At 43.8% G+C, this 20586-nt stretch overlaps 1 protein-coding gene across 1 annotated transcript in view; it reads right to left on the bottom strand.

Moving 5' to 3' along the window:
* KMO (kynurenine 3-monooxygenase) overlaps positions 1-20586 on the bottom strand; it is a 525463-nt gene that overhangs the window by 304964 nt on the left and 199913 nt on the right. The window contains exon 6 of the mRNA XM_075269516.1: positions 3221-3308. Coding sequence (XP_075125617.1) covers positions 3221-3308 — 88 coding nt within the window. The remainder of the gene's footprint in view (positions 1-3220; positions 3309-20586) is intronic.

The raw sequence follows: 20586 nt of genomic DNA, 5'->3' as shown, positions 1-20586 counted from the left end.
TGGAGTGCAGAACCTACAGCTTTTTTCTGGCCCAGTAATGAGCCAAGGATTCACACCTTAAGCTGAGGCCTATTCAAGACCCTCACTGTACCACACATAAGTTAAAAACCTGGGGTAGATATAGCAAGATTCCAGTAATCTACCTGACATCTTCTCACATACTTCATTAAATGAACGGAGAGTATGGGTTGGGCGATAAATAGAGATTAGGGAGGTGCAGCATTATGTAGAACCTCGTAGATGAGAGTGATAAGTTTTTATTTTATTGATTTATTGGTTTGATAGTCCATGCGTCTCATCTTCCTCTTGTTTGGCGACAGCTGGACACGTATTGGGCAGCGATCTCCACAGTGGCCTCCTCCTCTCCCAATGGGATGTAGAGTTTCCTCTTCTTGTCTGCAGATGTGAAGTCTGGGATGTGGGTAGAGTCTTTGGTAGTAGACGGCCCTCACAGCTTTGGTGCAGTGTAGCAGGAAGTGGGTCTCATCTTCTAGGGCCCCTTGGTCGCAGTGCTGGCACAGTCTGTTCTCCCGTGGCTTGTACATTTGCCTGTGTCGGCCTGTTTCGATCTGTAGGTTGTGGGCGCTCAGTCTGTACTGGCTCAGGGTCTGTCTGTATTTGGGGTGGCGTATTCTCTCCAGGTAGGTAGCCATGGTGTAGTCCCTTTGTAGGGATTGGTACACTGAGTTTCTTGGAGTTATTTATTTTGTTTCTCCATTCTTCAGTGTACCGCTCTCTGTTTGCCTCTGTGGTCACCTTTATTTGAGCCTTGGTCATCATCTGTTGGTGTTTTTGGTTTGGTGGTTGGTTGCTGCTTAGTTGGGGGGTGTCGGGTTTGCTCAGGTCTCTGTGGCTTAGCCATGCTTGGTGGTGGTAGGAGTCGGGGTTGCTCCCCTGAATGTGTGCCTGGAATGCTTGCGCCCTCTTCTGTATAGTGAGCCATAGGGGGAGTCTACCTAGCTCTGCCCTGCAGGCCATGTTGGAGGTGCTGCGATGGACATGGAGCAGGTATTTGCAGAACTCCAGGTGGAAGGTCTCTGTTGGGCTAGTGTCTCATTTTGGCTGGTCTCGGTAGGTGGCTAGGCCCCAAACCTCACTGCCATAGAGGAGGATCGGGGCGATGACTGCGGTAAGGAATGGGCAGATTCTGGAAATGTTTTTGAGGTGGAGATAACATGAGTGTGTAATTGATTGGATATGGGGGCTGAAGTAAAGGTCTGAGTCAAGCATAACCCCGAGGCAGTGGGCAGGTTGATAGCAGCTCAAGACAGGTTACGGAAGGATTTCTTCAATAGCAGGGTTATGACAGCATGGTTGAAAGAGGATGGAAAAATTACAGAAGAGAGAGAGAGACGCTTAAATATTTTAGTAAGAAGGCAAAACGGTGGCTCAGCGGTTAGCACTGTAGTCTTGAAGTGCTGGAGTCCTGGGTTCAAATCCAGTCAAGGACAACATCTGCAAGGAGTTTGTATATTCTCCTTGTGTTTGCATGGATTTCCACCCATATTCCAAAGACATACTGATAGGAAAAAAAAATGTACATTGTGAGCCCTATATGGGGCTCACAATCTATATTTAAAATAAATAAATATTTTAGTAAGATAAGTCTTGACAGCAGACAGAGACTGGAGAAGGGGAGGGGAAAGGGTCATTACTGCCAGTTGTAGGTCGAGAAGAAAAAAGTCGCTGGGACATTTCCTCTTCTGTAACAGGTTCAAAAGAGGAGAATGAATATTCTGAAGTGTGGTAGGTAAGGGGATCAAAACCGCCTGGGGATTGTACAGTTATTTCCTGATGGATCGTAATAATTTCGTCATGGAAATAAGTGGCTAGGTCTTCTGCACTAAGGTCTGTGAATGGCATCTGGACCTTGGGAGTGAGTGAAGAGTGAAAACTTCGGGTTACAGAAGAGAGGAGAACGATGAAGTAAGCTTGTTTGGCAAGGTGAAGGACAGAACTATAGGATTTTAGTATAAACTTGAAGCGGAAGAAATCTTCAAGTGTAAGTGATTTTCTCCACATACATTCAGCACACCTAGAGCGCCGCTGAAGAAAAAGCACCTGCGATGTATGCCAGGGTTGCTGCCTCGTACGTCAAAATTTTCGAGTGGAGTGGTGAGCCACTTCATCCAGTGGACTTTTAAGGGTTTCTGTAATGGCCTGGGTCAGGTTTGGAGTCTTTTAGTGCAACTTACTTGGGGAAATTGCTAGGCTGAGCAAGTGTAGAGGCTGATGGAAATCCAGAAGCAGAGGAAGATGCAATAGCAAGTAGTTTCCAGGAGGTGGCAGAGTTCCAATATAACATAGTCATACGGTCCAAGTTAGCAATAACAGATATCACTTTACCAAGGGGTCAGACAAGAGTAGTTAGAAAGCCAAGTCGGTATCAGAAGGTCACACAGTAGCAAAATCGGAGATCAAGAAGAGGAGGTCGTAGTCAGGAGGAAGCCAGGGGTCAATGCATAAGATGGGCGTCAGTATCAGCAGCAGAGCAGATAAAGGAAGTCAATAGGAGGCTTTTTTTTTTTTCTCAGTGCTGAAATTCCACACCAAATTCAGCCCCATTATCCTCCATGTGAATGCACCCTTAAGGTTTCTCATGCATTGCAGGGCCTGCTAGCATTCTGCACAGCTGTTTATAACCTGATATTGGTTAAGTGTGGCCTTTCTCTGTGATATTTTTTTGTCAAGGCTACATATTTTCAGGTACTTTTCATCTTGCTTGGTTTTAACTACTCAGGCGTGACTTTCTTTTTGCTGCTCTTCTATCCTTGCTGTTTTCTACTGTTGATGTATTCTTAATGTTACCAGCTTCATTTCAACCAATTCTAATTTAAACAGTCTCAGCTTGTTTCCTGCAACAACACCCATTACTCCAAGGGATCTGTGGGCTCACTGGAAAAACTAAAGAGTAACAAATCCTTTACACCCAAGTTTTGATGTATTACTCAGCAAACGATTCATCAACAAGAAGGTGCACAGTATCTCCATGGCACAATATACTATATAACATAGAGAAAAAATACCTTGAGAATTGTTTTCAGTTATTGTATTATGATTCTACTAATCAGAATGTCCTCACACATAATGCAATAGTATTAGTATTTAGAAAATACTGTAAATCATGACATTTATTAAAATATTAGTAAGCATAGCAAATAATATTTGCTCAAATATATAATTTTAAAAATTATAATATAGGAAATTATATACTGTTTACCTTTGAAAAATCAATGTACTAGAGTCAACATTGTAGTCAGTTAACTTGTGTTCAAAATTCAACTGCACATTTGAATACTTTTCAGCAGCTGTTGATGAATGAAGAGAATAATTACTATAAAAAGGCAAATTGTTGAAGCATAGTTGCAGTTATAAACAACTTTTCTTAATATAATAGTGCATTTGAATACGCATATACAAAACTTTTTAATATATCTAACTAGTTATATCTGTTTCCATCACCAATTAAGCTGTTCTGCTCTTTTTCTTCAATTTGAATGCTTGTTTATATAGGATTATCTACATATTCAGCCTCACACAAAGAGCTCTATGGAGAAGTAAGAGGGAGAGTAGGATGGTGCTAGCTGGATAATAGATTTTTGCCTCATTCTGCGAAGAGGTAACTTCTTATCTACAAGTGTTAAAAGAACTGCACTGCAGAGTAGGATATTTACAAACTTTTCTGTATTAACACGGTATCTCGATGTACTCTTCATCTTGTAAGCAAGTAGTGTAGTGACAGTGAATGAGTGACAATGTACACCATTTCAAGAAAAATTTGGGGGACACTATCCGTGTATCATACTCTGCCTAACTTGCCTGCTGAAAAAAGTGAAATATCTTCCAAAAGAGACATTGCGTCTGTGGTTTGCTGCATGCAGTTATCATTCACAGTATACTGCTGCTGCTGCTAAAACAGATGCTTCAGCATATGCAACACTGCCACTCAATGTGCACTTCATCTTGCTAATAAGTAGTGTATTGTATTGCAAATGATTAAAAGTGCCACTCAATGTGCATTTCAACTTACAACCATAAAATGAGGTAGAGGAATTGTACCAATGGCTTTCCCTGGTGAAGTTGGTCCAGTGTGTAGAAACTGGAGGAAGTGGATTTGTGTTGAAACTGTGCTTGCACTGTGTGATGTCAGTACTAGAAAGAAGCAGGAATTGTGGCCTTTGATGCAAAAAACTTTGACTAAGTGAGCATGACAGCCAATGTATTATCCCCTGCCCACAATTTATGATCCACATATTGAGGGCAGCATCATTTTCCCCACATTGAGATTTCAAAGGAGAGGCCCACATGACCATCAAGCAAGAATTATTTTCCTTAATAAATAATGGCAGCTAGGTATTCTCCATGTAGATTGTGCACTGCCTGAATTGGTGAAACGTAATGGATTCCACTATCAGCAACTTGGCCAGATGTGAGTTAAACGTTAAACTTGCAGACCTACCAGATGACTGGGTGCATATTGCATGAAGGAGAAGGAGAAGAAGCAGATGACTATATTAATAATAATGGTATATTGCTCACCTTGTGCTAGGTGTGGAATTGATAAGGCCCTGCCACGTAAGATAATGGGGAAAAGGAAAGGCCTTGCTCACTTGGTGCCACTTCTAATTTGACTTTGCCAAATATGCTGGTGATGACATTTTATGTTAGCACTTAGCTCCTATATTTGTGACTTGATGTCCATGACTAATGATTTGTTTGCAGATTTTGTGATTTGATAATGTACAAAAAATCTCCCATACCGGAGATGACGGCATGTAGCTGCTACCGCCAAAATCAGAAACTGTCAGCCAGTGACACCAAAACCCAAGCTTGTCTTAGATCTACCCCCAAGCAAGTCTCCTAGATGTTGTGGCTGCACGTTAGTTGGAACCATTGCACCTGACACCACCTTCTTCCTGTATCACTCTAAACTGGTATTAACTAATAGAATCACCTTCCCCTCTTTCTTTTGACACATCATGGCAATGGGATTCCTAAATACCCTCACATATCCCACTTAGCTTTTGGGGGGTACAGCATTAAAAACTAGTTTGAGCGTACATAGCCTGATTGAATTGCTGTGTATCCCACTTAGCTTTTGGGGAGTACAGCATTAAAAACTGGATTGAGCGTATAGAGTCTGACTGATTTGCTGTGTACCACATTTAGGTTTTGGGGGGTAGACCCTTAAAAACTGGATTGAGCGTATATAGCCTAACTGAATTGCTGTGTACCACACTTAGGTTTTGAGGGGTACAGCATTAAAAAATGGATTGATCGTATATAGCCTGACTGAATTGCTGTGTATCCCTTTTAGCTATTTGGGGTACAGCATTAAAATCTGGATTAAAGGTATATAGCCTAACTGAATCACTGTTTATCCCACTTAGTTTTTGGGGGGTACAGCATTCAAAACTGGATTGAGCGTATATAGCTTGACTGAATTGCTGTGTATCCCACTTAGGATTTGAGGGGTAGACCCTTAAAAACTGGATTGAGCGTATATAGCCTTTCTGAATTGCTGTGTATCACACTTATGTTTTGGGGGTTACAGCGTTCAAAACTGGATTGACTGTATATAGCCTGACTGAATTGCTGTGTATTCCACTTAGCTTTTGGGGGTAGACCCATAAAAACTGGATTGTGTGTACATAGCCTGACTGAATTGCTGTGTATCCCACTTAGCTTTTGGGTGTACAACATTAAATACTGGATTATGTGTATACAGCCTGACTGAATTGCTGAATTAGCTTTTGGGGGGTACAGCATTAAAAACAGGATTGAGCATATAGAGCCTGACTGAATTGCTGGGTATCCAACTTAGCTTTTGGGGGGTACAGCATTAAAAACTGGATTGAACGTACATAGCCTGACTGAATCGCTGTTTATCCCACTTAGGTTTTGGGGGGTAGACCCTTAAAACTGGATTGAGCGTATAAAATAAGATAATCCTTTAATAGTCCCACATTGGGGAAATTTCAGCATGTTACAGCAGCATAGTAATACAGGTAGAGGATAATACACAGTAATATAATACAGACGTAGGCAGACATATGCTGAGAAGAGAAGATATACTAGGAGTCCATAGCAGCTAAGGAAAAAAAAACGGAAGAGAAAGAAGGAAGACTGCATTGTCATCGTCATAATCATTAGTTCTCTGTGCGAAGTGATCTTCGCTTGGTTTGATGTAGATTATACAGCTTGGTCGCAGTTGGAAGGAAGGACCTGCGATAGCGCTCCTTCTCACACTTGAAGCAGACGGACACTTACAGTGCTGCCAAGTCCCATCAAGGTCCCATACATGGGGTGGGATTTGTTCTCCCGCATGGAGGTCACCACAGAGAGTATCCTTCTGTCACCCACCACCTGTACTGGATCCAAGGGGCTCCCCAGGACAGAGCTGGCCCTCCTGATCAGCCTGTCAAGTCTATTTCTAAACTGGATTGAGCGTATATAGCCTGACTGAATTGCTGTTTATCCCACTTAGCTTTTGTGGGGTACAGCGTTAAAAACTGGATTGATCGTATATAGAGATGAGCGAACAGTGTTCTATCGAACACATGTTCGATCGGATATCACGCTGTTCGCCATGTTCGAATCGAACACCGCGTGGTAAAGTGCGCCATTACTCGATTCCCCTCCCACCTTCCCTCGTGCCTTTTTTGCTCCAATAACAGCGCAGGGTAGGTGGGACAGGAACTACGACACCGGTGACGTTGAAAAAAGTAGGAAAAACCCATTGGCTGCCGAAAACATGTGACCTCTGATTTAAAAGAACAGCGCCACCCAGGTTCGCGTCATTCTGAGCTTGCAATTCACCAGGGATGGAAGTTTCCGTCCAGTTAGCTAGGGCTTAGATTCTGGTAGGCAGGGATAGAATAGTATAGGAAGGAGAAAATAACTAACAGCTCTTGTAAGAGCTAAATTCCAGGGAGAAGCTTGTCAGTGTAACGTGGCACTGACGGGCTCAATCGCCGCAACCCAGCTTTCCCAGGATCCTTAATGGAATACACTGACAGTGTATTCCCGTATACCCTATATATACCCCTGATCCACGTTCAAACGGTGTGCCCCCCACCTTCACCCCAGAAATGCACTGGAAGTCCCCTAGCAATAGAATTGGGGCTATATACACCCACAATTTTTGCTACTGGTATATAGTGCCATTTTCTGACTGGGAATTCAAAGAATATATTGGGGTTACGTGCACCCACAATTTTTGCTACTGGTATATAGTGCCATTTTCTGACTGGGAATTCAAAGACTATATTGGGGTTACGTGCACCCACAATTTTTGCTACTGGTATATAGTGCCATTTTCTGACTGGGAATTCAAAGAATATATTGGGGTTACGTGCACCCACAATTTTTGCTACTGGTATATAGTGCCATTTTCTGACTGGGAATTCAAAGAATATATTGGGGTTACGTGCACCCACAATTTTTGCTACTGGTATATAGTGCCATTTTCTGACTGGGAATTCAAAGAATATATTGGGGTTACATATAACTTCAATTCCAGGGAGAAGCTTGTCAGTGTAACGTGGCACTGACGGGCTCAATCGCCGCAACCCAGCTTTCCTAGGATCCTGAATGGAATACACTGACAGTGTATTCCCGTATACCCTATATATACCCCCGATCCACGTTCCAACGGTGTGCCCCCCCACCCTAACCCCAGAAACTAACTTCAATACACTGGAAGTCCCCTAGCAATAGAATTGGGGCTATATACACCCACAATTGTTGCTATTGGTATATAGTGCCATTTTCTGACTGGGAATTCAAAGACTATATTGGGGTTAAATGCACCCACAATTTTTGCTACTGGTATATAGTGCCATTTTCTGACTGGGAATTCAAAGACTATATTGGGGTTACGTGCACCCACAATTTTTGCTACTGGTATATAGTGCCATTTTCTGACTGGGAATTCAAAGAATATATTGGGGTTACGTGCACCCACAATTTTTGCTACTGGTATATAGTGCCATTTTCTGACTGGGAATTCAAAGAATATATTGGGCCTACATATACCCTTAATTCTTGCTACTGCCATATAGTGCCAGTTTCTGAGTGGAAATTCCCAAAATAATTTGGGGATACATTCACCCTACATCTCAGGTTCTTTCCATATTCACCCAGGTTGACAGTGCTGCACCAGCTCGTTCCCAGACAGCTCGGCCCAAAAAACACATTACCTATATAGAGGATTTTAACAATGAAGACAACATGTTCTAAATCTAATCTGTCTGCAACTTTGTTGACTTTAATAACAGCTATAGAAGCTTTAGCCAGGTTGTGACGGTGTGTAACCCCAACAACACTAAGTGGGATACACATTAATAGTCAGTCTATGTACGCTAAACGCATCACTTAAGTAATTTTTTGTTCCTCTCCCCTAATATAAGAAAGGAACAGACATTAGACCTAGACCGTGGTTCGAGGCTTGTAAAAATCCAGTATTATTTATTCTCCATGATGTGAAGTATGCGTTAGACTCTTGAAAAGCAACCCAACATGAAGTCAGCCATGTGTGCCAGTGTGTTTCTTGGCATGCCTTTGCTGGCCCCAACTGTAAGGGTCACTCTCCATTTCCTCCATTTTCCACTCCCTTTCACACCATTTGTGGTGAAGCAATGGGATGCACTGAAGTGCACCCTCTAGCCTCATGTGGGACAGGAACATCAGATGCCACTCCATCCCCCTCGTCTTCCTCCGCCAGCCAACGGTGCGAAGATGAGAGGAGTGTGCTCTGAATGTTTTCTGCCTAGCAGAGGCTAGTTCTCACTTACGAAAATGGCCCCACTTTGACCTGTATATCAGGCACAATGGTGTAGGTTTCAAACAAACATGGCACCAACAAGTTGAAAACGTGGGTCATGAGTGGACCGTGTGAGTCTGGCAAGCTCCAGATCTGCTACCAGGTTCCAGCCATTATCACAGGCGCAAAAATGCCAGGCCCCAGGTGTAGCAGGGAAAAAAAACATTGCCATCTCAGCCAGGATGGCATCCCTGACCTCGGAGGTACTGTGCTGTCTGTCCCCCAAGCTGATGAGCTTCAGCACGGCCTGCTGGCATATCCCCATGCCAGTGTTACAGCATTTGCCACTAGTAGCTGGGGTGGAGGTTGCAGCGTAGTAGGGTTTCAGTTTACTCCTGCCATGAATTTTGGCCTGGGAGAGGAGATAGGCCACCCCAGTTTGCACCCGGGGACTAGACTCCACCACATTCACCCTTCCTGTCATTAAAGATAAGCAGCATCCCTGAACACAGGCGCTTGTCCAAGTATCGGTGGTCAAGTGGACCTTTCAGCAAAGCGCAGAGCTCTGGGTCCGACTGATGTTATGGGACACATGCAGGTGCAAGGCAGAGACAGCACACCAAGAGAAGTAGTAATGGCTAGGCCCAGCATAGGGAGGTGCCCCAGCTGCCATCTGCTGACAGAAGTATAAACATAGAAACCTCACATAACACTCTTGCAAAGAAATAGCCCGAAAAAAACTTCACAGTACCACATGGAAAAAGCACAAGCTAATGCAAGAACACAATAATCAACCAATATATATAAAAAATATATCAAATATTTTAAGTAACAAATTATGATTAAAAACAATAATGTACAGCAGGGCAGATGGATTTAAGCCAAAAACAGACACAAATAGACACATAGAATAAAGAACGTGGGTTCTTATGCTAGACCATGTAGGATAAATAAAGGTAAGTATAGTAGCATGGAATAACACTTGTAAAAATATAGCAAGGCTATAGTAGTGCCAACCATAAAATACTGTTGGCAAAAAACATCCCTCCAAAAATATGTCCCTATAGATGTATAACTAAATACTGATATTTTGTAATTATAGCATAAATAGCTGAGGACATATAGGAGGAGACAAATATAATGTATACAGTGTGAGGTAAACTACATAGATAATACTCCCATAAATGAGGAGTATAGATCACATAAGTACTCACACTACAATGCAGCCAAAGCTATATACATACAAAAATACAGATAGCCACTATGAGGCAATCAGCCAAATACCTGAAGTCATGTCTCCAAATAAAGGTCAGCTAGCAGCCACGATAGAATACTAACTAATAGGTAGACGGACCACCCCATAGCACTGAAGTTACCAATCTCTTGAAGTGGACCACCACTTCTTAGATCCAAAAGGAAGTAGGCAAGAGATGTGCAGTGCAGAAAAAAAGATGAGAAAATAAGTGCACAGAGCACATAGGGATCGGAGAGGACAGAGCTGGGGTCGGCCAGGTATTCCCACAACATGCAACTATACTTGTCCTTCCTGGTGACACTAGGCCCCTGAGTGGCAGTAATTTGTCCAGGGGGGTCATTAACGTGTCCCAGACCTAGGAATAAGTTTTGCATGCCTTTGCTTCTACTCACTGTTTTTGCTGCTTAGCTTCCCTCCACATCTACACTGCTTTCGCCCCTAAACATCACCCCAGTTTATGCCTTTGCTTCTACCCAGGTTTTTTGTTGATTTAGCTTCCCTCTACATCTACACTGCTTTAGCCCCTAGACATCACCCCTGGCCATGTGGGGTCGGTGGCCTCGTCATCCACCAACTCCTCTTCCAATTGCGCACTGTCCCCTTTCTGCAAACTGCACATGACCACAGCTTTTCCTGATGGCAACTGTGTCTCATCATCCTCAAACGTTGGTGGCGGGTCCACAACCACAAAATTGGAAGGAAATGGCGGATGCTGCAGTATTTCTAACACCTGTTCCTGGTGCTCGGGCCTGGTCTGTGTTGTACCCTGCACCCTGCTTAACGCAGCTACCATATCCGGAGTTGTGATGAGCGCATGCTAATGTTTCATGTCCACTGCAATGGATGGGATAGGATTTCACATAAGTCTGCCACCCATGGCCACTCATGGTTGAGCAACTGAGGGAGCTGACTTTGATGAATCCTAGGGTTTTGCAGTTGGAACTCCATCAAAGGTCTGTGCTGCTCACACACTCTGCTCAAGAGATGATATGTTTAGTTCCAGCAGTGTGGAGACGTCGCACAACAGCCGTTGTTCGGGCAGATACCGGCGTTGTAGGAGTGCATAGAGGCTAGCGGCGGCAACTATAGACTTTCAAAACTATCCGCACAAGCGCCGCACTTTCACCAGTAGCTCAGGAACATTGGGGTACTTTTTTAAAAAGATTAGCAGCAATGAGTTAAAAACGTGACCCAGGCATGGAACATGTTGCGGGCTGCCAAGCTACAGAGCCAATCCCAGGTTACGGCCATTATCACACATGACAACATGCCTGGGCCCAGGTGCAGTGGCCAAAACCACATTGCCGTCTCATCGAGGATGGCATGACTCACTTTGTAGGCAGTGTGCTGTCTGTCCCCCAAGCTGATGAGCTTCAGCACGGCCTGCTGACGTCTCCCCACACCAGTGTTGCAGCGTTTCCAGCTCATAGCTGGGGTCCACTTAACGGCGGAGGAGGAGGAGGGTGGTGTTTCAGCCCTCCTCCCAGAAATGTTGTGTGGGGAGACAAGTCAGTCCACCACGGTAGTTTGCCCAGAGGGTGCCATTAACGTGTCCCATACCTAGGGAAAATTCTTGAAACAGGGAAGAGTTTTGCATCTTTGCCCTTGCTGCCTCTGGACATCCCTTTGCCTCTAGCCACCTTTTTTCCCTACTTAGCTTGCCTCCACATCCACGCTGCTTTGTCCCTAGACATCACCCCAGCCCATGCCTCAGCTTGTATCCCCAGTTTTTGCTGCTTAGCTTGCCTCCACATCCACACTGCTTTTGCCCCTAGACATCACCCCAGTCCATGCCTCAGCTTGTACCCCCAGTTTTTTCTGCTTAGCTTGCCTCCACATCCACACTGCTTTTGCCCCTAGACATCATCCCTATCCATGCCTCTGCCTCTAGCCATAACTCTGCCACCCCTGGAAACTCATGGTGCAGAAACTTTGGGAGCTGACTTTGAGGAACCCTTGGGTTTTGTAGATGGAACTCCATCAAAGGTCTGTGCAGCTCACACACTCTGGTCAAGATATGGTATGTAGCGTTTCAGCGTCTGTGGACATCAGGCAGATGTAGGCCTTGCTGGAGTGTTTTGAGGCTAGCAGCGCCTCCTGTACACTTGCAAAAGTGGGCGCACAAGCGCCGCATTTTCACCAGTAGCTTCGGTACATTTGGGTATGTTTTCAAAAAACGTTGCACCACTAAGTTAGACGTGGGCCAAACACGGAACGTGTTGGAGGCTGGCAAGCTCCAGAGCTGCTACCAGGTTCCAGCCATTATCACAGGCACAAAAATGCCAGGCCCAGGGGCCACACGGTGGCTCAGTGGTTAGCACTGCAGCCTTGCAGCGCTGGAGTCCTGGTGTTCAAATCCCGCCAAGGGCATAAAACCATCTGCAAGGAGTTTGTATGTTCTCCCCATGTTTACATGGATTTCCATCCCATATTCCAAAAAAAGACATACTGATAGGGAAAAATGTACATTGTGAGCTCTATGTGGGGCTCACAATCTACATAAAAAAAAAAAAAAAAAGCCAGGCCCCAGGTGTAGCAGGGAAAAAAACATTGCCCTCTCAGCCAGGATGGCATCCCTGACCTCGGAGGCAGTGTGCTGTCCGTCCCCCAAGCTGATGAGCTTCAGCACGGCCTGCTGACGTCTCCCCACGCCAGTGTTTTAGCTTTTGCTGCTAGTAGCTGGGGTGGAGGTAGGCGCAAATATGCCAGGCCCCAGGTGTAGCAGGGGAAAAAAAAATGCCATCTCAGCCAGGATGGCATCCCTGACCTCGGAGGCACTGAGCTGTCTGTCCCCCAAGCTGATGAGCTTCAGCACGGCCTGCTGATGTCTCCCCACGTCAGTGTTTTAGCGTTTGCCGCTAGTAGCTGGGGTGGAGGTTGCAGCGTCGTAGGGTTTCAGTCTACTCCTGCCATGAATTTTGGCCTGGGAGAGGAGATAGGGTACCTCAGTTTGCACCCCGGGACCAGACTCCACCACATTCACCCTGCCTGTCCTTAAAGATAAGCAGCATCCCTGACCACAGGCGCTTGTCCAAGTGTCGGTGGTCAAGTGGACCTTGCAGCAAAGCGCGGAACTAAGGGCCCACCTGATGTTGAGTGACACGTGCTGGTGCAAGGCGGGGACGCCACACCAGGAGAAGTTGTGACGGCTAGGGACGGCATAGCGAGGTGCCACACTTGCCATCAGGTCTGGGAAGGCCGGAGTTTCAACAAGCCGGAACGCTAACATCTCCTGGGCCAGCAGTTTAGCGATGTTCACGTTCAAGGCTTGCGCGGGTGGGTGGTTAGCGGTGTATTTCTGCCGGCGCTCCAATGTCTGAGAGATGGTGGGTTGTTGTAAAGAAGCGCCTGATGGTGCCTTTGATGGTGCAGGAGAAAGAGATAAGACAGGAACAGGGGAGGATGAGGGAGAAGTCAACAAAGTGGCGGAGGCAGATGAAGTGATGTCCTGGCTCGTCCTCTGGAGTGCATCGCCAGCACTGTGAGCAGAGGCAGTGGCATGAACGGCGGGCGACATTTGTCCTGCCATTGCTGCCTGCCACTGATTCCAGTGCTTGGATTCCAAATGACGGTGCATTCAAGTGGTGGACAGGTTGCTCTTCTCAGAGCCCCTACTCGATTTCGAGAGGCAAATTGTGCAGATGACACTATATCTGTCCTCAGCGCATTCCTTGAAAAAACTCCACACCTTCGAGAAACGTGCCCTCAAGGTGGGAGTTTTTCGGGGCTGGGTACAAACTGGAACATCTTGGGGGATTCCGGGTGTGGCCTGGCTTCGCCTAAGCTGCTGACCTCTGCCTCTAGCTACCTTTTTTGGTGCCTCAACATCCACACTACTTTCCCCGCTTGACATCCGCCCTGTCCAGGTGGGGTCAGTGTCCTCGTCGTCCACCACCTCCTCTTCCAACTCCTGTCTCACCTCCTCCTCCTGCACAATGCGCATGTCAACTGGCTGCCCTGACAGCAACTGCGTTTCATCGTCGTCGATGAGGGTGGGTTGCTGGTCATCCACCACCAAATCGACCGGAGATGGAATGGAGGAGACTCTAGTGTTTGAGCATCTGGACACAGATACTCGTCTGTTAGGTCCGTGGAATCGAGAAATGGAGGGGCAGGTTGCGGTACAGTCAAAGGAAGGGAGAACAGCTCTGGGGAGCAGGGACAGTTGGGGTTAGTGTTCTGGGAAGATTGGGAATTTTGGGTGGAAGGAGGACAAGACTGTTGGGTAAGAGGAGGAGAGGAAGTAGAGGCTGACTGGCTGGTGGACAATGTGCTTTAAGCGTTATCCGACAGCCATTGCAAGACCTGTTCCTGGTTCTCGGGCCTACTAAGGTTTGTACCATTCAGCCTAGTTAATGTGGATATTTTGTGCAAAGCGCAGAACTTAGGGCCCGCCTGATGTTAAGGGACACACACTGGTACAAGGCTCAACTCACCCTAAGGGCCAAAAACACTGCTGGTGCAAGGCTCTACTCATGCCAAGGGCCTCAATCTCTGCTGGTAGCTCAGCTTAAGGTCCTGTAACTTTGTTTGGAAGGGCTCATGTTAAGGGCTAGAAAAGTGAATTTTGGAAGGTCTTACCACATCACACACACACACACACACACACACACTCAAAATGACAGTTAAGGGTGAGGGCTTTTGGATTTCCCATTGTCTATTCCATCCGTGGTTGTCATGGGGAACGTGATTTAAAGGGGTGGTTGTTACTGTTTGTTGAGCTTAAATTGGGGTTTGTGTCCATCCATTTGGGGAGTAAAGAAGGTTTCCAGGTATTTTCCCACTTTGATAGAGGTTTTTTGGAATGTGGAAAGTGTGTAGTTGTTAGGCTGTGATGTTGGGGTAATAGAGGGTCTTTGGTGTGTTAGATGCCCCCAGACATGCTTCCCCTGCTGTCCCAGTGTCATTCCAGAGGTGTTGGCATCATTTCCTGTGGTGTCATAGTGGACTTGGTGACCCTCCTGAGACGGATTTGGATTTCCCCCTTAACGAGTATATGTTCCCCATAGACTATAATGGGGTTCGAAACCCGTTCAAACACTCGAACAGTGAGCGGCTGTTCCTAATCGGATTTCGAACCTCGAACATTTTAGTGTTCGCTCATCTCTAATCGTATATAGCCTGACTGAATTGCTGTGTATCCCACTTAGCTTTTGGGTGGTACAGAATTAATATCTGGATTGAAGGTATATAGCCTGACTGAATTGCTGTGTATCACACTTAGCTTTTGGGTGGTACAGAATTAATATCTGGATTGAAGGTATATAGCCTGACTGAATTGCTGTGTATCACACTTAGGTTTTGGGGGCTAGACCCTTAAAAACTGGATTGAGTATATATATAGCCTGACTGAATTGCTGTGTATCCTATTTAGATTTTGGAGGGTACATGAATAAAAACTGGATTGAGCATATATAGCCTTACTTAATTGCTGTGTATCCCACTTAGCTTTTGGGGGGCACAGCATTACAAACTGGATTGTGTGTACATAGCCTGACTGAATTGCTGTGTATCCCACTTAGCTTTTGGGGGGGTACATCAATAAAAACTGGATTGATCGTATATAGCCTGACTGTATTGCTGTGCATCACACTTAGGTTTTGGGGGGTAGACCCTTAAAAACTGGATTGAGTATATATATAGCCTGACTGAATTGCTGTGTATCCTATTTAGATTTTGGAGGGTACATGAATAAAAACTGGATTGATCGTATATAGCCTGACTGTATTGCTGTGCATCACACTTAGGTTTTGGGGGGTACAGCATATATAAACTGTATTGAGCGTATATAGCCTGACTGAATTGCTGTGTATCCCACTTAGCTTTTGAGGGTTACAGCATTAAAAACTGGATTGCGCATATATAGCCTTACTGAATTGCTGTGTATCACACTTAGGTTTTGTGGGGTACAGCATTAAAAACTGGATTGTGCGCATATAGCCTGACTGAATTGCTGTGTGTCCCACTTAGCTTTTGGGGGGTACAGCATTAAAAACTGAATTAAGCATATATAGCCTGACTGAATTGCTGTGTATCCCACTTAGCTTTTTGGGGGTACAGCATTAAAAACTGGATTGAGCGTACATAGCCTGACTGAATTGCTGTGTATCCCACTTTTGCGTTTGAGGGTAGACACTGTGGAAAGCTGGGTTGAGCATATATGTAGCCTGACAAGTGCTGTGTATCCCATTTTGGCGTTTGGGGGGACTCACCGTGCAAAGCTGGATTGAGCATACATCGACTCTTCTCCCTGCAGTACAGATCTGAAAAGAGCTGTTGTTGTTCTTCAGTTTTGTTTTTTTCAAAGCCTACATTGTCGTAGTTCCTGTCCCACCTCCCCTGCGCTGTTATTGGTGCAAGAAACACACCAGGGAAGGTGGGAGGGGTTACGAATCTTTACTGCGTTTGCACGTGGTATTCAATTGGAATCAAATATATCGAACAGCCTGATATTCGATCGACATTTGCTCATCTCTATCAATAACTTTTCCCAATTTTTTTGTGGTAAAATTAGGGGCCTCGGCTTTTACTCGGGTATATACTGTACTTTGTTTCCTTCCTTTGAAAGACATTAATTAGAAATCGAGATGGGTGAACCTCTGAACATTTATTTTGGATTCAGGTGGTTCGGTCCAAAGATTTGTTTTAGGTCAAGTTAAGTTTGTCAAAAGCTAGAACTTAAATTGATCTAAAATATAACACTGTCTGAACCCCTAGTTGTTTATATAGCCCATTTTTATCTCTAACACCTTTTCTTTTCTTTATCCATCTCCTCACTACTCTTGCACTAAAGAATCCCCATCTATGGTACTTGAAAAATGTTCTCTCTCTTTATCCATAGAAGATGTCCCCTTGTCAATGTCACAGGCTTAGGAGTCAAGAAGGTATGTCAAAGTAACAGTGACAAGTATTGTATGTCTGGGAAAACAGATGGTAAGCAGTGGATATAAACTGCTAGTTTAACCATACATTGTGCTGATACTTGCTTTTACACATTTTAACATTTAAATTATTATTATTATTTTTTTAAATAGCCGGTTTCACTTGTTAAAGACTAAACTTCAGACAGACAGGCCCACAAACAAATAGCAACTGAACATCACTGCCTGGCAGAGAATTAAAAAGGAGGAAACACAGCAATGTCTGATAATGCCCATGAGTTCAAATCTTCAGGCTGTTGGTATATACATATATGCAACAGATATAGACTTATTGTATTATACTGTGTTGGAGGAACTTATAGCTTCCGGTCACTAGATGGCGATGTTATTATTGTTATGTGCTGAATACATGTAATGATAAGCTATGGAGACTTGTCTATATCTCAAAATGCTGCATGTTTCTATGGTTAAGGTCCTTTCCAGTGTATTCCTTGTCATATTGCTGTATATAGACATGCTGATGTATGTTACCTCATGTTCTGAGAAGTAAACTGAAGATTAACCCATATAATCTACTCTGAAGCTTTCTTCTGCGACTGCACTCTGCAACAGGTTATGGGCCCAGGCACAGGCACAGTACCCAGCTCCCAGGCACCCAGATAAACCCAGGCACCCAGAGAGACCCAGGCACCCAGACAACTCAGGACCCAGACAGACCCAGGACCCAGACAGACACAGCACCCAGGCATAGCAACCAGGCAGAGAAGACAAGAGGACTCTGTGAATGCAAAAGAATTCTCCAGAACAAGTCTCTACAACCAAGTAAGATAAGTTAAAGATGAACAGCAGCTCAGAGCTCAGACTTACAGTAGCTAAGCTGAACAATGAGAACTATCGGTTATGGAAGTTCAAAGTGGAGATGTTGTTGTCTAAGGATGATTTATGGGAGGTAATCACCACAGATAGACCCAATGAGAATGATCAGACATGGGAGAAGAAAAACAGACAAGCTAGAGCTACTATCAGCTTATTGGTGGAGGATGATCAGCTCATTCACATAAGAAATGAGAATACAGCAATGGGAATGTGGCAAGCTTTGAGAAAGTTACATGAAAGATCCAGCTTAAATCACAAGTTATTTCTGCTAAGGAAACTGTACAAGATGAGATTAAGTGCAGAGCAAGACATGCATGAGCACATATACGCCATGATGGAAGTGATAACACAGCTGAGATCTATTGGGGAAGATATTCAGGAAAGTCATATAGCAGAGATATTATTATGCAGCTTACCAGATTCATATACTGCTCTAATAAACGCTCTAGAAACAAGACCTGAAGCAGAGATCACACTAGAGTTTGTAAAGACCAGACTCATAGATGAATACCAGAGAAGGAAAGAGCAAACCAAAGAATCCACAGAAGAGGTTAGTGGGAATGCTCTTAAAGTTACAGATAAAAAGCGCCACAACACAGAAACAAGAGAGTGTTTCAGATGTAAGAAAAAGGGTCATTTAAAGAAAAATTGTTCTATATGGAAAGCAGAACAACAAAAATTACAACAGAGACAGTAAACAGAAAGTGAAAAGCTCAATTTCTAACTCACATGCAGATCACTGCAATGGTACGTTTAAAGCAGCTGATAAAAAGTCATCATCATCATCATCAAGTTGGTTTATTGACTCAGGAGCAACAAGTCACATGACAAGTAATAAAAGTTTATTTACTGAGCTTGATTTAGATAAGAAGGAAGCAATTTATCTTGCAGATGGGAGTAGACTAACAGCAGAAGGTATTGGACAAGGAATGTTGATCTGTTCTGATAAATCTGGAAATAATGTAAAAGTACTAGTAAAGGATGTATTGTATGTTCCAGGACTAGAAGGAGGATTGTTATCCGTAAAACGTCTAACAGAGAAAGGACTTACTGTAAAGTTCAAAGATGATACGTGTACTATCCTAGCAGGAGACAAGGTCATAGTCAGTGTAAATGCAGGAGAACAATTATATCATCTAGACACAGTACAGGAACAGGTGAAGTTATGTGCACATGATCACAAGAATTGTATTCATGTATGGCATAGACGTCTAGGACACCGACATCCTGAAAGTATAATGGCATTACAGAAGAAACATCTAACAAAAGATCTATTAATATCTAATTGCTCAATGTCCATGAGGTGTGAATGTTGTATAAAATCAAAAGCTACAAGAGTGTCAATGTCTAAAGAAAGTGAAACAAGAAGCAAAAGACCACTTGACTTGGTACATACTGACGTATGTGGACCCATGAAAGTGACCACATCAGGAGGTAATAGATACATGGTGACTTTCATAGATGACTACTCAAGATACACAGTCACGTACTTGATAAAGAACAAAAGTGAAGTTTTCAGTAAATTACAAGACTATGTGACAAAGTCGAGTAACAAGTTTCGAAGGAAGTCAATCATCATTAGAAGTGATAATGGAGGTGAATTTACAGGACACCAAATAGAAAACTACTTAAAACAGAATGGAATAGAGCATCAAAAGACTGTTCCATACACACCCGAGCAGAATGGGGTAGCAGAAAGAAAAAACAGAACTTTGACTGAAATGATAAGATGTATGCTGACAGATTCCAAACTACCAGAGAAATATTGGGGTGAAGCAGCAATGACGGCCACTTATCTGCAAAACAGACTTTTTTCAAGGAAACTGAAAAAGACCCCATATGAGCTATGGCAAGGTAATAAACCAAGTGTGAAGCATTTAAGAGTTTTTGGTTGTAAAGCCTTTGTGTTTATTCCAGAAGAGAAACGATCCAAACTTCAAAACAGAGCCGTAGAAGGAATATTTGTTGGATACTGTGAAAACTGCAAAGGATACAGAATCCTAGATCCGAAGACAGAGTTACAGTGAGTAACAGTGTAACATTTATTGAGGATCTAAATGATGACGTAATGACATCACTGGAAATGAAAAATGATGAAAGCAGTGATATCAATACAGGAATTTCTGATGAGAAAGAAGTAGAAATTGCCGAGAATCAGAACACTGAAAGTAAAGAGATACAAGAACAGGCAAACAATGAACCAAGACGTTCAATAAGAGAGAACAAGGGAAAACCACCTGTACGTCTTTCATACAAGGCGAGTACAAACAAGATATATGAACCTACATCTTGGGAAGACATATCAAAACTCTCAGAAGAAGAAGCTAACAAATGGATAAAAGCAACAGAAACAGAAATGAAATCCATGCACGATAATAAGGCCTGGACACTGACAGAATTACCAGAAGGAAGAAAAACTATAGGATGTAAATGGGTATTTAAGGTAAAATATCAAACGGATGGCACAGCTGAACGATATCGAGCGAGACTCGTAGCTAAAGGTTATACTCAGAAATATGGAGAAGACTATGATGAAGTTTTTGCACCAGTCGTCAAACATACTACAATTAGAACCTTGTTTGCAGTTGCAGCAACAAAACAAATGCAATTGAGACATCTGGATGTAAAGACAGCGTTCCTAAATGGAGATTTAACAGAAGATATCTACATGGAACAACCTCCAGGATACAAAGATAAAAGAAAACCAAACATGGTTTGTAAGCTACAGAAAAGTATCTTTGGTTTAAAGCAAGCCGCTAAAGCCTGGAATGATAAAGTCACAGAAGTGCTCACAAATGAACATTTTCAAA

This window comes from Leptodactylus fuscus, chromosome 3 (genome assembly GCF_031893055.1).
Source record: "Leptodactylus fuscus isolate aLepFus1 chromosome 3, aLepFus1.hap2, whole genome shotgun sequence".
NCBI classification, from domain to species: domain Eukaryota; kingdom Metazoa; phylum Chordata; class Amphibia; order Anura; family Leptodactylidae; genus Leptodactylus; species Leptodactylus fuscus.
Note: the sequence above shows the minus strand (reverse complement) of the source record. Positions and strands in the feature narration are given on the sequence as shown.